Source organism: Leopardus geoffroyi, chromosome A1 (assembly GCF_018350155.1).
Source record: "Leopardus geoffroyi isolate Oge1 chromosome A1, O.geoffroyi_Oge1_pat1.0, whole genome shotgun sequence".
Lineage (NCBI taxonomy): Eukaryota > Metazoa > Chordata > Mammalia > Carnivora > Felidae > Leopardus > Leopardus geoffroyi.
Genome location: NC_059326.1, coordinates 143,308,906 through 143,322,973, shown reverse-complemented (window position 1 = coordinate 143,322,973; position 14,068 = coordinate 143,308,906). Strand labels below are relative to the sequence as shown.

At 33.6% G+C, this 14,068-nt stretch overlaps 1 protein-coding gene across 3 annotated transcripts in view; it reads left to right on the top strand.

Moving 5' to 3' along the window:
* The window catches only part of HOMER1 (homer scaffold protein 1), a 143,689-nt gene that overhangs the window by 64,483 nt on the left and 65,138 nt on the right, over nt 1-14,068 (top strand). For all 3 annotated transcript variants that reach the window (XM_045496653.1, XM_045496645.1, XM_045496662.1), the window contains one exon: nt 7,827-7,966. In XM_045496653.1, coding sequence (XP_045352609.1) covers nt 7,827-7,966 — 140 coding nt within the window. The remainder of the gene's footprint in view (nt 1-7,826; nt 7,967-14,068) is intronic.

Sequence of the window (14,068 nt, the reverse complement as noted above, 5' to 3'; positions counted from 1 at the left end):
TGATTTAACCTAACCTGCTAAATTAACATTCTGCCTGAAGAATAGACTACTACTCAGTAATTAAGGGGATCAAGAAGTTAAATGGAATAATTGACAGTGGTAGTCACTCAGTTGGTCATAGCTCTTGAAAAGTATATACATAATTTTTTTTTTTTTTTTTTGTCACTATGTGATCTTGGGAAAATGGCTTCACCTAGGTCTGTTCATACATGTGTAACATGGCAATTACATACTTACACTACAGGATTGTTGGAGAGGATAAATATGATAATGGCAATGTCTAATGATAATGGCACTAATGTAGGTTTTATAGCCTGTCTTTTTTTAATCTGGGCTCCAGCCCTTACTAGTTTTTGTTTTTTGTTTTTTGTTTTTTTTTTTTTTAATTTAGACAAGTTATTTTTTTTAATATATAAAATGAGAATAACAGTATCTCCTAAAACTAATATAATACTGTATATTAATTATACTGGAATTAAAATTAAAAACTTGATGGAAAAAAAAGAAACAGTATCTCCTTGGAGGGTTGTTGTGAGAATTAAATGAGGATTACAAAGTGCTTATTATATAGTAAGTGCTTAAGTGCTAACAGCTGTTATTGGTGATGTGGCCTGCATCAGAGTACCCTGGAAAACTTATCAGAACACAAAATGCTGAGTCCTACTCCTGGCATGTCTGATTTAATACGGCTGAGATGGGGCGAGAATTTACGTTTCTGATGACAGCATTCCAGGAGATGTGATCTGGGGACCACACTTTGAGAAGCAGTGCTGTAGACAAACTATTCCTCATCCCTAAGGGCATGTGATGAAGAGAGTCGGGCATTTAGAGCCAAGTTAGCTGCTTCCCCATTCTTAAATTCTTGGGCCAAGTTTGTACACTTGATAGAATGTGTGGTCATGTCAGATAGTCTTTATGTTGTCTTTATCAGGAACACATCTCCAGGAATAAGTTGAATCATGTATTTGTTGTTAGTCTGTTTCATGTCCTTCTTTAAATAACAGACATTAATTTAGAACTTCTCCTCTTTTGGAGATCTTCTCTTCTTGTGTTTCCATGGGAATCTTTTAATAATCTTGACATAAAATCAAGAGTGATGATTGGCTTTAAAAGGGGCTACATAATCAAAATAATGCAATTTTTTCTTCACTGGAGTTTAGAAAAAAATAAGTTTTAGCTGACAGTTCACTAAGACTTTTAAATGGAGTGAAATATTAATGCATTTGTTGTTTGTAGTCAAACAAAAGTTAGATTCCCCCCTCCCCATATAAATTGTCAGGTTGTATAGTATTAGATATGTTGTAGCCTCTTAATCTATATTTAGACTAGCTTTTTTCCTCAGATTTTTAAAAATTCACTTTATAGAAAAAGTAGAATATGTCTGTATGTGTATATTCAAAGAAGGAACAAAGTTTCTTTAGCTTTGTTATAAATACCATAATTTTTTAATGTTCATTTTAATGGTAAATTGTATTTACTCAAATGAGGCACTGTTTTTTTGTAACTGATTGTTAGTATCTCTGTGACTAGCTATTTGATCTTCTACAAGTCACTTGACCTGCCTGGGTAGTAGTTCTTAAATCTGTAAAGTCAGAGGTTTGAATTATATGATCTCTTTGGACATTTCAAGTATAATAAATCTCAAATACTTCAGATTTTCTTAAAAAAGGATGTTACTTGCTATACATGGATTTTTTTTTTGAAAGGTGGTCTGTATTAGCCAAGTGTTACTACTATGAACCGTATTAGTTACATATCTAGCATACAAATATACCATTGTAATTAGCGAATGCCTATAAATTAATGTGATAATTTCTTACTATCACATAACAAAAGTGGTTTTACTGAGCCAAATAGCTCAAAACAATCTCAGGAAAGGTTCACTAGAATTCTCTGGATATTATGGTTTGCTGTCCAAAGTAAGGACAGTGGACTTAAGAGTCTCTAATCCTGTTACTTGCCTCAGTGGAGTATTTATCCATTTCTCTATTGGGTTTACCTCCTAGGTGTTTGCAGTGAGAATAGAGAGGAGGAAATAGATATGACAGTGGTGAAATTGACCGAACTTGGAGGAAATACAGCAGTTGAAGGAATGGTGAGGGAGGCTGATAAAACAGGAGCTGGCTGTTTTTGAAACTTCTATTGTTGTTTTGTAGCATGAACTTCAGAAGATTTCCACTTCACATACTGAATTTGTATCCTAATTGAGCATCAGGGGATGTGTCCTGTATGTAGTTAGATATTTTGAATTGGAGCGAAGTCTCAAGAGTCATCAACAAGTGAGTATAGTTAAAGCTATAGGAGAGAATGACATCATCCAGAAAGAAAGTAGAATGCAAAGATAGGGGAAGACAGGGTCAAAAATTGTCATTTGAAGATTGTCACTTAAATTGAGGAAGATACAGGGAAAGACACTGAAAAGTGGTAGGAAATGAGCCAGCAGGAAATGTTAGCACAGAAGTCAAGAGAAGAGCATTTTCAGTTGGAGGCGATGATTTGGCAGTGTCAGAGGGGGGTTCCAGTAGGATGAAACTTAAGAGTACTTTAAACCTAACTGGAGTTCATTGGTAATTACAGGTGGACTGTTGGTGAAGAAAGGACCATGAGAAGTAGTTTCTAGAATTAAAGGAAGTAGAATTGGTGACTTTAAGGTATTCTTGAGATGGAAACGTTTGATAGTGAGAATAAGGTCACAAATAATTGTTTCTTTTCTATGAGGAGAATTAGAGTCAACATGATAATCTCTGGAGGATGTGAAGCTAAGAATATTTCTTTTATGTATGTGTGGGAGTGATTTGAATATGTTTTTAAATGTAAGGAAGGAGTCAGTAAAGGACAAAGAGAAGAATAGAAAGAATGGATCATTGATGGAGCATTGTGCAAGGGAAGGTAATGTAAGCGAGGAGGTTAGAGACAAATGAGCCACTTCTTCATCTGAGACAGGAGGGAAGGATAAAAATGAATTCAGATACAGGTAGGAGGAAGACCGAGGAAACCCATGCCAGTTTATTTCTATTTTCTCTGGATGGAAGAGTTGGGTCATTCACTGAGAGGAAGGACAGCTTGAAGAGAGACGAGGCTTGAACACAGATTTGGAACAGCTGTTAGGTAAAGTAAAAAAGAAGAGTCCAGTGGGAGTAGTAAGTAAAATTAAAGCTTATTCAGTATTTCAAGAGCATAATTGAAGTCAGAGCTCAGGATTATTTTCATGACACTAATCAGCATACCTAACAGTATTTTCTCTCAGCACTTGATAGCTTGGTCACGTAAGAATAGAGAATGATGGTTCAGTTGATGAGAAATTGGAAATTGGCAAGATAGTTACTGTGGAAGGTAAAGGAATCCCCCAAATTGGGATGATGCTAGTGAGAATATCATTAAGGTGATTGGCATTCTGGTTTAGGCTGAGTGTAGAGAGATTGCACCTCACAAAGTAGGAATTGCAGAGGGCCAGAAGATACCAGGCTAAAGAGCAGGTTATGTTGAGAGGATAGGAGGCTGTACAGCACCTATTACCTGTTGGAATCAACATTAGTAGTTGATAAGTTAGTGAAAAAAGTCAGTTTCGATGATGGAGTTTTTAAAAAATCCTTAAAAATTTGTAAAATAAAATTCAGTAATTTATTTTATGTATTTGCCAATATTTTTATTTAAAGGTCAAGTGTTCTCTTTGAATATGAATGTTGATTGGAATTCCATGTTCTTTCTGACACAAACCATGTTCATTAATTGTCAGCAATTTCCTGTTTTCCTTTAAGTAGAGCTGACTCTTGTCACTTACAAAGAAATCTGAGTATGATAGGTTTTTATGTCATTTTTCTGATACTATATGGGTAGCATATAATGTATGTTATGTAATTGTTTATTATATACAGCGACTTCAATAGTGGATTTTATTTTCTAGTCATTTACCTTTTAGTCATTTCAAAGCATGTAGTTTGATTTTCATCAAAATAACCACTCTAGGTTTGCATTCAGATTTTATTAATTTGTGTAATATGTAATTGAACTATATAATGATATGAATACAATTGGCATAAACATGTTTGGGACAGATACAGCTGATTCTTGGTTATCATTTAAGGCAGCTGGTAGGTACAAGAATATGCAGACTAGAGATGAACCCAGTAGCACTGTGCATCAGTCTGTACACTTTACATAGGGAAGGAAGAACATGAGTTAATCTAGAGTCAGGGTACAAAGAGACTCTGTGGTTGTCAGAAAGTGGGATTTCAGAGATGGTGACCAGGTAAAGGGAATGCTTTGTGATAGTAGACATTTATCTTAACCTTATCTTCTTTTATATATCTTTTTGCCCTTCTGTGTCTCTTCCCTAGCATTTTTTTCCGTATCCACAGCCATGGGAACTCAAAATCCTAAGGTTGTCCCTCAGTTTTTCCTGTCTGAGCCTCTGCCCAGAAAAGAGTATTCTCATCTTCATTTAAATACAAGCGACAGGAAATAGAATAAGTCTTCTATGAATATTTGTTAAATGATTAAGAGAAGAGGCTCTGTTTTACTGAAGTCAGAAAGGATGAAACTGTAACAGGAATTTTAATTTAGTCTTTATTGGAATTAAAGGGAAGATGTTAGTGGTATTTAGTCTAGTGGGGAAGGGCAGTGCCATCACATCCTTCCGGCCCACCCTCCTACTACAGCACAGACACCAGAGAGGATGTTGGTGATACTATCCTAAGGCCTGGAGAGAGGGCCCAGGTCATTTGTTTTTCATGTTTTACGTTTTCGTATTTTATGTTTTACATTTTTCATTTCTCTTATCACCTTTGGTGTATGTATATACATACATACATATATCAAAGAAGGTATTGTGTGATAATTTTTTCCTTAAAATGGCCATATTAGCTTAAGAATGTCTTTCTAGGGGCACCTGGGTGTCTCAGTCAGTTTTAAGCATCTGACTTCAGCTCAGGTCATGATCTCACTTCGTGGATTCAAGCCCCACATTAGGCTCTGTGCTGACAGTGCAGAGCTTGCTTGGGATTCTCTTTTTCCCTCTCTCTCTGCCCCCTCCCCACTTCGCTCACTCTCTCTCTCTCTCAAAATAAATAAACTAAAAAAAAAAAAAAAAAAAAAAGAACAGCACTGTAGAAACAAAAAATGGAATGTCTTTTTAAAGACAAATTACCCTTTTTTTCTTTGAAAAGTTTCTAGTCAAATAAATACATCTCCAAGTTTTTTATTTTAATATTTGAACTAAAGATAGAAAATGTTGACTTTATGGAAGGTACACCTTTAGGGACACCTGAGTGGCCCAGTGGGTTGAGCACCTGACTATTGATTTTGGCTCAGGTCGAGATCTCACAGGCGTGAGATTGAGCCTGCGTTGGGCTCTGCACTGACAGCATGGAGCCTGCTTGGAATTCTCTTCCTTTCTCTCTCTCTCTGCCCCTTCCCTGATTTCTCTCTTTCTCTCTTTTTCTCTCAAAATAAATAAACATTTTTAAAAATTACACAAAATTTAGATTAAAAAAGAACTAGATGTTTGGAATATGTTAAATAAAACAGCTGTGCTATTTTCAGCATATATGAAATTCCTGGAAAGTTTCACAGAATACTTTTCACTACCTGTGGGGCAGTTAAAAGTCAAAGGAATCTCATTTTCCTTTTATGCTCCTATGCACTGTTGGAACTCTTTCTTAGGATTTTATGAATTTTTAACCTGCTTTAAAAAAAAAAAAACATGCTCTGGGCTTTTTGTTTTCACTTTAGATATAATGTCTAGGGTAACTAAATCTACCTTTCATTAAATAGAGCTAATATTCAAGTTTTCTAATGAAAAGCTTGTTGACTTGCGATACTGGAATTGTCGCAGCCTCGATCCCTTTCTTCCTCTCTTTCCTTCTTCCTTTTTCTCCTGCCTCTGAAATGGGTTTTCTACTTCAGTAACATCAGCTTTCCTAATTCCCCCAAGACCCATGCACCCAAACATTCATTTTCCCCCGAAGGCAGTGAGAACCAGAAATCAAACAACTGTCCCTCTTTCTTCTCTCTCTTTTAATCCTGATCTACTTTTGTCCCTCACACTCATATCAGTCTATTCTAGCAAAATCTCTAGGTGAATCCTTAGTTGCTAATGCTGGTTATGCCCTTCCAGGTTAACAACGTAACTTGTTTTGTTCTCATTTCCACTGAATCAACTTACTGTTTAGCTGATTGGACAGTCCACCTTGATTATTTTAGTTTGGTTTGGTCTTTCTTGGAGAGAAATAGCTCTGATTAATTTCTTCTTGCTGCTTAAACTTTTTCTGGCTGATTCGCATGATCCATAACTGACCTAGAAGTAACCACCTTGGATATGGTTTTATGTTGTAACATTATACTGTAAACCTTATTCTTGGACTGACCATCAATTACTAGAAACAAAGAGGATTTAGGAGAATGAAATTAAAGGTCAATATGGAAATTCCATTAATAATTGAAAAATAGTGAAGTGATAAGGTGGAATCAAGAAAGTAGCCTTTTGACCTTTAATAAGCTTGTATAATTAATAGCATTATGGTATAATGAGTTAAAATATTTACATATGAAATAAAATACATACAATTTAAAACCAGAAACCCACAAAAGAAAGTTACCCTCATCACAGTAATATTTTCTATATTCCTAACATTTCTCCCTGTGCAATATTTTTAGGTAAAGTATATAAACTATCATAATCTAGATATTTCCTTATATTTACATATTTTTCTAATTCTAAGCATTTTCCTGTATTACACATATTTTTCTTGTTGGTTGTTTTTTTTTTTGTTTTGTTTTGTTTTGTTTTTGTTTTTGTTTTTAAAGTAAACTCTAGAGTAGAGATTCCAGTCCAGTAGAGATCAGGAGTCATATGCTCTAGGAACTAAACCATCTCAGGTGCCTGTCTTATTTTTATTTGAAGAAAACCTGTATTCTTTCAAGTTGGCAGATGGTGACCATACCTACCCACTCTCCTCTTGGACACTGATGTTTTCATTTTCTTCACTAGCATAGCCTAATATTTCAGTTGTAAACTTTCAGTGCCCAGAGATCCCAAGGGGTCCACAAAGGTGCACTTTAATGATCCCATGCTAAGATTGCCCCTGGTTAACAGGTTTGTCCAATGAGCCCTCATTCTGATCTCTACTAATACCAAATTTAGATAATCTTATGATGCAGTGACAATAATAAGTGTCAGTTTGAGCTGCATTTTAAAGTCCACTTGTTTTCCAGAAGAATAAATTAAGTTTGCCTTGATAGACAAATGTTAATTAAAAGTAGAAATAAGACAGAAAATTTTGTGAAGAAAAATAATTCCATTATGAGTAACAGGCAAGAAAAGCTGAAATAAACTCACTTTGTATATGTTACAGAGAGATTTCTGGCTGCTTTTGTAGATAACTCTGGAACTGAAAAGTAGGGCAGATAAAAAAAATTAAAACTTGATTTCTTTCTTCCCTTTGCCTTCCTACTTCCCCAAGTAAAATCACATTTTCTTCCATTTTTGTGCTATCTTCTTTTTCTTCAGTAATTCTTTGAATATCTTTTCTTCTAACCAATTAATTGCTTATATAAACCCAAAAGCTTTTCAATTCTTTGAAACTACATTTCTAAATTGTGTTATCTTTACATTTCTAAATTGTATTGTTTCAGATAGTTTTATGAGTTGCTTTGCTTAAAAAAATTATTTCTCCTTTAAATTTCCTTTTTTAAATCTTTGACTCATATTTCAATGGAAATATGGTTTGTAAGTAAACATACATCAGAGTCACTCTTAACTTGAAGATAATCTTGTGTATTTTAACAAAAGCGTAACACTTTTATCCCCTACCTCCCTTTTTTTAAAGGAATCAGCAGGCGGGGATCTTCAGTCTCCTTTAACACCAGAAAGTATCAATGGAACAGATGATGAAAGAGCACCTGACGTGACACAGAACTCAGAACCAAGGGCTGAACCAACTCAGAATGCATTGCCATTTTCACATAGGTACAGATTCAATTCAACCATCATGATTAAGTAAAATGTGTAAATATGGAAACTTACTTGGTTTTAGATAAATCTTGCAAAGTTACTACCCTGAGTGAAAATTCCAGGTCAGTCTTTTTTTTTTTTTTTTTTTTTTACTTTTTCTGTTAACCTCAGAAAGGTTTTTATAATTTATAGTTTATGGATGGCTAGATAGACTGGAATGAACATTTCCTTTATGTAGAAAAAGGGCTACCTAGTTAATTGCAGCACAAATCACTTTTCAGTGAAACAATATCTTATTATAAATCTCTTCTACTCTTTTATTTATTTTTTTTTTAACACAGCCGTAAAAGGCCTCTTTGTTAACCTGGTTTCCACTTTCATCTGTGTTCTTGAGGGTTATACATTTTTTTAAAAAAACAGGCTTCCTACTCTGAAATTAAGCTTCACTGTACTCTTAGAGGTGATCTCACTGTAGGATTTCACAGAAGGAAACAAGTTATTGTCACTTCTATTAGTGTTAATGTCAGATTTAAATTTTGCATATCAACTAACAGAAGATAAATCTTCACATACTTCTGAATTTTAAAAGAATTTGGTACTTGAAAAAGATACAATGTATCTTAAATGTGTTCTAAACCAGTTACATTAATTATTTGCTATTCTGTGGTATTTTTAGGATGTAGGGAGGTCTGTGGAACTGTAGCCTTGCAAATGTAAACAGAAACCTATTAGTCACTGTCTTAAAATTAATTTTCATCCTTTGGAAACTTTTGACTAGGTAATTTTAAATAAAGTTAAGAGATGCACAACATAGGAAAACTATTTTCTTTTCAAGACCACATCTTAAAAAATCAAATTCTTTAGCATATTCAGAAAAATTGTGAAGTGATATCATCCAAACTCTTCCATGAGAATTCTAATTTCAATTGAATTTGTTGACTGTTAGAAGCAGCATAGATTATACATATCAGAGACAAACACTGAGAGACCTCATGGTCAGATTGAGGAAGAAGAAATTAGTTACAGGTTTTTTTTTAAGAATGTGTGAGGAAAACTATTTGATTTTGAGGTATTCTAATTTTGTTCCTAAAAATACAGTAATTTTGCATAAAACAGTAGACATATCTTAGAATTATGGAGATCATGCTTTAACTATTGCAGTGTAAGCATATTCTCTTTTCTGTTGTTACAAACATTACTGAACACATGAAAATTTTTGAGTTCCCTGAAGACTGCATTTTCACATTGATTTATAAAGTACACACTTTTTTTGAATATACAATTAGAATTAAAGAGCAATGTGATTAGTATGTAGATTTAAAAAAATGCCGAGGGAAGGAAAAATTTTATTCCTGTTAAATTTAGCAGACCCATTTCAAAGACTTAAATGCACTGCATATAATTACAAACTTGATTTCTTTGGCTAACACTTAAATGAGCCATGTGCATTGAATACTGTAGCTTTGGAAATAACTTTTATATTTAACATTTGTAAAAACTGTTTCTGCTTTACTTTATACACCCCAAATTCTCAGAATGTTTGTTTTACTAATCCTTTGTACTTGAATTTACTAACTAGAATTAGTCATCTATTGATTTTCTCTGTTCCTGGGAGTCTAATAGGATTTACTTTGATTTGAAGATACAGCTTCTTTGGTAGAATCTATAGATTAGCCATGGAGATATTTTGAGTTCTGAAAAGAATTTAACAGGTCATTTTAAGCTTTTAATTATGTTAAAGGTATTAACACAATCTTATAGTTCTCCAGTTAGAGTATTTTAAATATTCTTTAGTTAATAAGATTTTTGAAGATTATTTTCTGAACTGGTTTGATTTCCACCTGAAATAGAAGACTGAATGTTTTATAGCCAATGTTAGAATCCCAAAATAACAGAAGAGACCTTAAAGATGGTATAAACCAAGATCTTCCAAACTGGTAGTTTGAAATCAATTTAGGTTATTCCTGGCATTCTGAGAAATGAAACATAATAAAATAGGAAACATCAGAGTAAAATTCACGTTAAAAGTAGAAACTTTATTTTAGTCATATACAGATTTATGTGTGTGCTCTGGATCGTGGTGTAAAACGTCCAAGTTTGAAAATGTGTACCTTTGACACATGAGGAGACTAAATCACAGAGGTTAGGTGAGTTGTGCTAGGTCACATTGTTCAGTAGTAAAAACTTTAGTAGTAGTACAGATCACCTTTTGACCCCAGTAGGTACAGCCAGTTAATAGTGTATTTTAGCTCCATTCCCATAACATGCACATTGTTGTCAGGAAGTTAATAACTTCCTGTCCTAGGAGAACTCTGTAGACATAGGATCAGTGTTTCATGAATTAGAAACACAAAGAACATTAAAGTAATCTTCACTTAAATCTGAGACTTGTAGGTGTTTACACTTGAAACACTTTTTTTTCCCCCCGTGGCAAAGGAAGACAATTAAAATCTATGTTTTTAAGGCTTATTTAGGCTGTTTTGCCTTTTTTCCTTATTTCAAGAGAAAAGAATGAACAAAAAATATTTTGCCAGCATTTCTCTGTTCTGCCGTCTTATTGCTACATAAGGAGCAAAACACTCGAATGTCTATGTCTATGTGTTGTCCTTTGTAAAGGAAGGATATGGGGAACAGTGATCTAGTTATTCAAGTTAATTAAGAGTTGATGGTGTAATAGCACGTAGCAAGACAATTTGTGCTCTTAAAATTCAAACTGTATGCCTAAATCTCATGAATTAATTAACATACCAAAAGAAAGCCCTGATTTTCATTTGGTCCTGAAAATTTTAGTAATGTTGCTACAGTTGGCTCTTTACTCTCTGTACGTTTTATGTACTTTTTAAAAAGTACTAGCTTTAAAGATATAAGCAAGATTTTTTTTGTTCCTCTTTAAACTTACACAATTTTTCATATATATATGAAAGAATACTGTAATGAACTCCCATTAGTGCATCACCCAGCTTCAAGAATTATGAAAAAATGGCTAATCTCAATTCATTTCTATCCCTGCACACTCTTCCACTTTTGTATTATTTTTAAAACAAATCTCAGACATAATTTCATCCACAAATACTTTTTAAACTACTTTTTAGCTTTTTAAAAACTTATTTACGAGGGTAGTACAGTGTTTTATATTCTCTAATTCAGTGGCATTAGCAGGTTACCTTGAATTATTTACTCTTTGATTTGTAATTATACTGCTGAACTAAATTTTGAAATGTATGGGCTGTTAAATACTCCTTAGTCAAGTGCTAAAGTACTGTTTTATGCCCTTGCCATAAGCTATGCAAAAACATTCTCACTGAGTAAGTTTCAATAAATTAATAAATTTATAATGTATTTATTTAAATGCTTTTTTAAAGTTTAGGGTGTGTAAAAAAGGGAGTTTGTGAGGATGAAAATATTCACTAATTTCTTTGAGGAAATAGCATTACATTTTATCTAACTTGCTATATTTTCTTAAAATATTTTTTAACCTAAATGATAAAAATCATTTTGGGACTGAGCAGGTATACACTGACCAACTGAAGTGTTCAGGGCATCCTTTGAGACCTTAGTCTTGGATTAGCTATATACTAAATGAAGAGCTATATGCTAATAGACCAGCATATACAGTTGGGTGAAGGTTTTGTTTTCTCCTTCCAGGGAGTTATTGTTTCTTCATAACATTGACTGTATAGAATTCTGAAATTACTTGTTAGCACTTAAGAAGAAGAAAATACAGGATTTGTTTTTTTAAGATTTAAAGCTGTTTAAAATTCTCTTGGAAATAGTTAATTTTATTAGTGTCCTGCTGTTATAACGTAATACTGAAAACTAAAACTTTTTATTTTGTTCATTGTAAATTTATGCTCCCAAATATACAGGAATATGTTGATAAATAAGTGTTGTTACCATATTTCTGAGGGTCCAGAACAGACATACACATGCATTAGTAGTTCGTGAAACTATTTTCGTAGTGACGAATTTTAATAACGTTTTGGTTATCTTAATGGAAAAAAGATTCTTTTAAGCACTGATTATATTTACATTCTTTTAATGTTTCAATAATATATTCTTATGGTGCTGCTAGAACTTCTACATTTTGGGGGTACTGCATGTATCTTCTGTTAAAGAGATTTTTCTGCCACTTTGTGTGTTTCCAACAGATACTCATTAAAGGATGTATGCAGAAATATCACTCTTTAGTACATTGATTTTGCTTTAAATCAGTATAACTATAATTTTACTCAAATTTATGGAATCTGGGTGGGTTCATTTCATTCCTATTTAATAGATTCATTCATCCATTATCAGAGTTGCAGAAAGCTACTATTTTAAAACTGATGAGGGATTTTTGTACAGTTTCAAAAACTAAATTTCATTGGAAATGTTACAGTTTTACTTATATGTTAGAATTGTTAAGAAGTGCTTTATCTTGAATCAAATACAGTTTGTACTTACTTGAAAGATGATAGAAACAAGAAAAAAGTTTTTGAGTTCTGGGGTTTTATACTCTCCACAGCTGTGCCTTCTGTCTCCCCCTCTTATGGATAGTAGGCAAAATTTACAAGATTTTAGTTGGGAACTAAAATAGATATCATTTCTGTGGCTGACTCTTGTTTGGATAAGATTTTGTGTGTATGGGGCGCCTGGGTGGTTCAGTCGGTTAAGTATCTATCTGACTTCAGCTCAGGTCATGATCTCGCAGTTCCATGAGTTCAAGCCCCGCATCGGGCTCTGTGCTGGCAGCTCAGAGCCTGGAGCCTGCTTCAGATTCTGTCTCCCACTCTCTCTGCCCTTCCCCTGCTCATGCTCTGTCTCTGTCTCAAAAATAAATAAAAATATTAAAAAAATTTTTTTTTAAGATTTTGTGTGTAAAATTGGGACTTGAGTTCACAAGAAGTGCTATCATGAATACAATTACAGATGAAAATTTAAGTTGTAGGATTTCCCTTATAGTAACAGTTAAAAATGACATAATTATTGTTATTTTTCCACCATGGAACCTCAAAATTTAGAGTAGGTTTTTTAAAAATTAAGACAGATTATGAAAGATTGTAACTTAACAATTTAGAAATGTCAGAATTTCCTTTACCTTAATTGTGAACAGGTAGCATTTTATAAGAGGTGCTATAGTAATTCAGTAATAGATACAATTTACATTCTCTGGGAAGTGAGAAACAATGTATGTATTTTTGAATAACAGGCAATAAAAAAATAGAGTTTAGTGGCCCGAAGTGTTTACTTTATTAGCTTTCTAAATAAGTATACTTACATTTTTACTTTGCGGTTTTCAAGAACTAATCCTTATTCTCTTGTAACGTCTTCTAAAATATTTTGAAGAAAATGTGGAAATTTGCTGAAGCATTTTTTCAGATGTTAACACTTAATACAGGTTATTTGTAAGAAGAAAAATACTATTCATATGAGACAAAGACATTACTAATTCACCTCCATCAGGGATTAGTCCCTTCTCCTTCTTCCCCCTACCAGTGTCATTAATGGGAAAGAATGTTTACCAGTCCATTCCAGTGATTGTGAGCTTCTATTTTCAAAATTACTAGCTGGAGTTAGAGGTGTGGTTATTCACAATGGGACAGATTGATCCTAGATTAACTATGATCTCTTCCCTGTAGAGGGCTTTTAAATTTCCTTTTATCGTTTCATTTCTGTTTTTAAAAGACCATAGTGGAGATTATGTTGGAAGGGAGGTATGTGATGTGGATAGTTCTGTTCTAGGACTTAGAGGAAAATGTTCTTTGAATTTGGCTTCCCATTTTCCCTCTTATTAGAGAAGTAAGGGACAAGATCAAGATGTGTACAGAGGCAGAGGTCAAGCAGGCTATGTAAATGTGTGACACTTGTGGTGTGGAAGAAATGGTGAGGTCTGTAGTAAAGTGAAGTGCGCAAGGTTCATCTGAAGGTAATAACGTTTTTAAAAAATAAGGTCCCACAGAGGGGTGGGGACTAGATGACCCATCCAGTTTCTAGTCTACACTTTCCAGAGGAAACTTTGATTTATGAATGGTTTAACTCATGGGAAGAATTTTAAGCAATTTCTAGCTAGTAATATTTGTTGTTGTAATAACTTATAAATTCTTGGTGGAGGTATTTGGGAGGATATATGTGCAGATG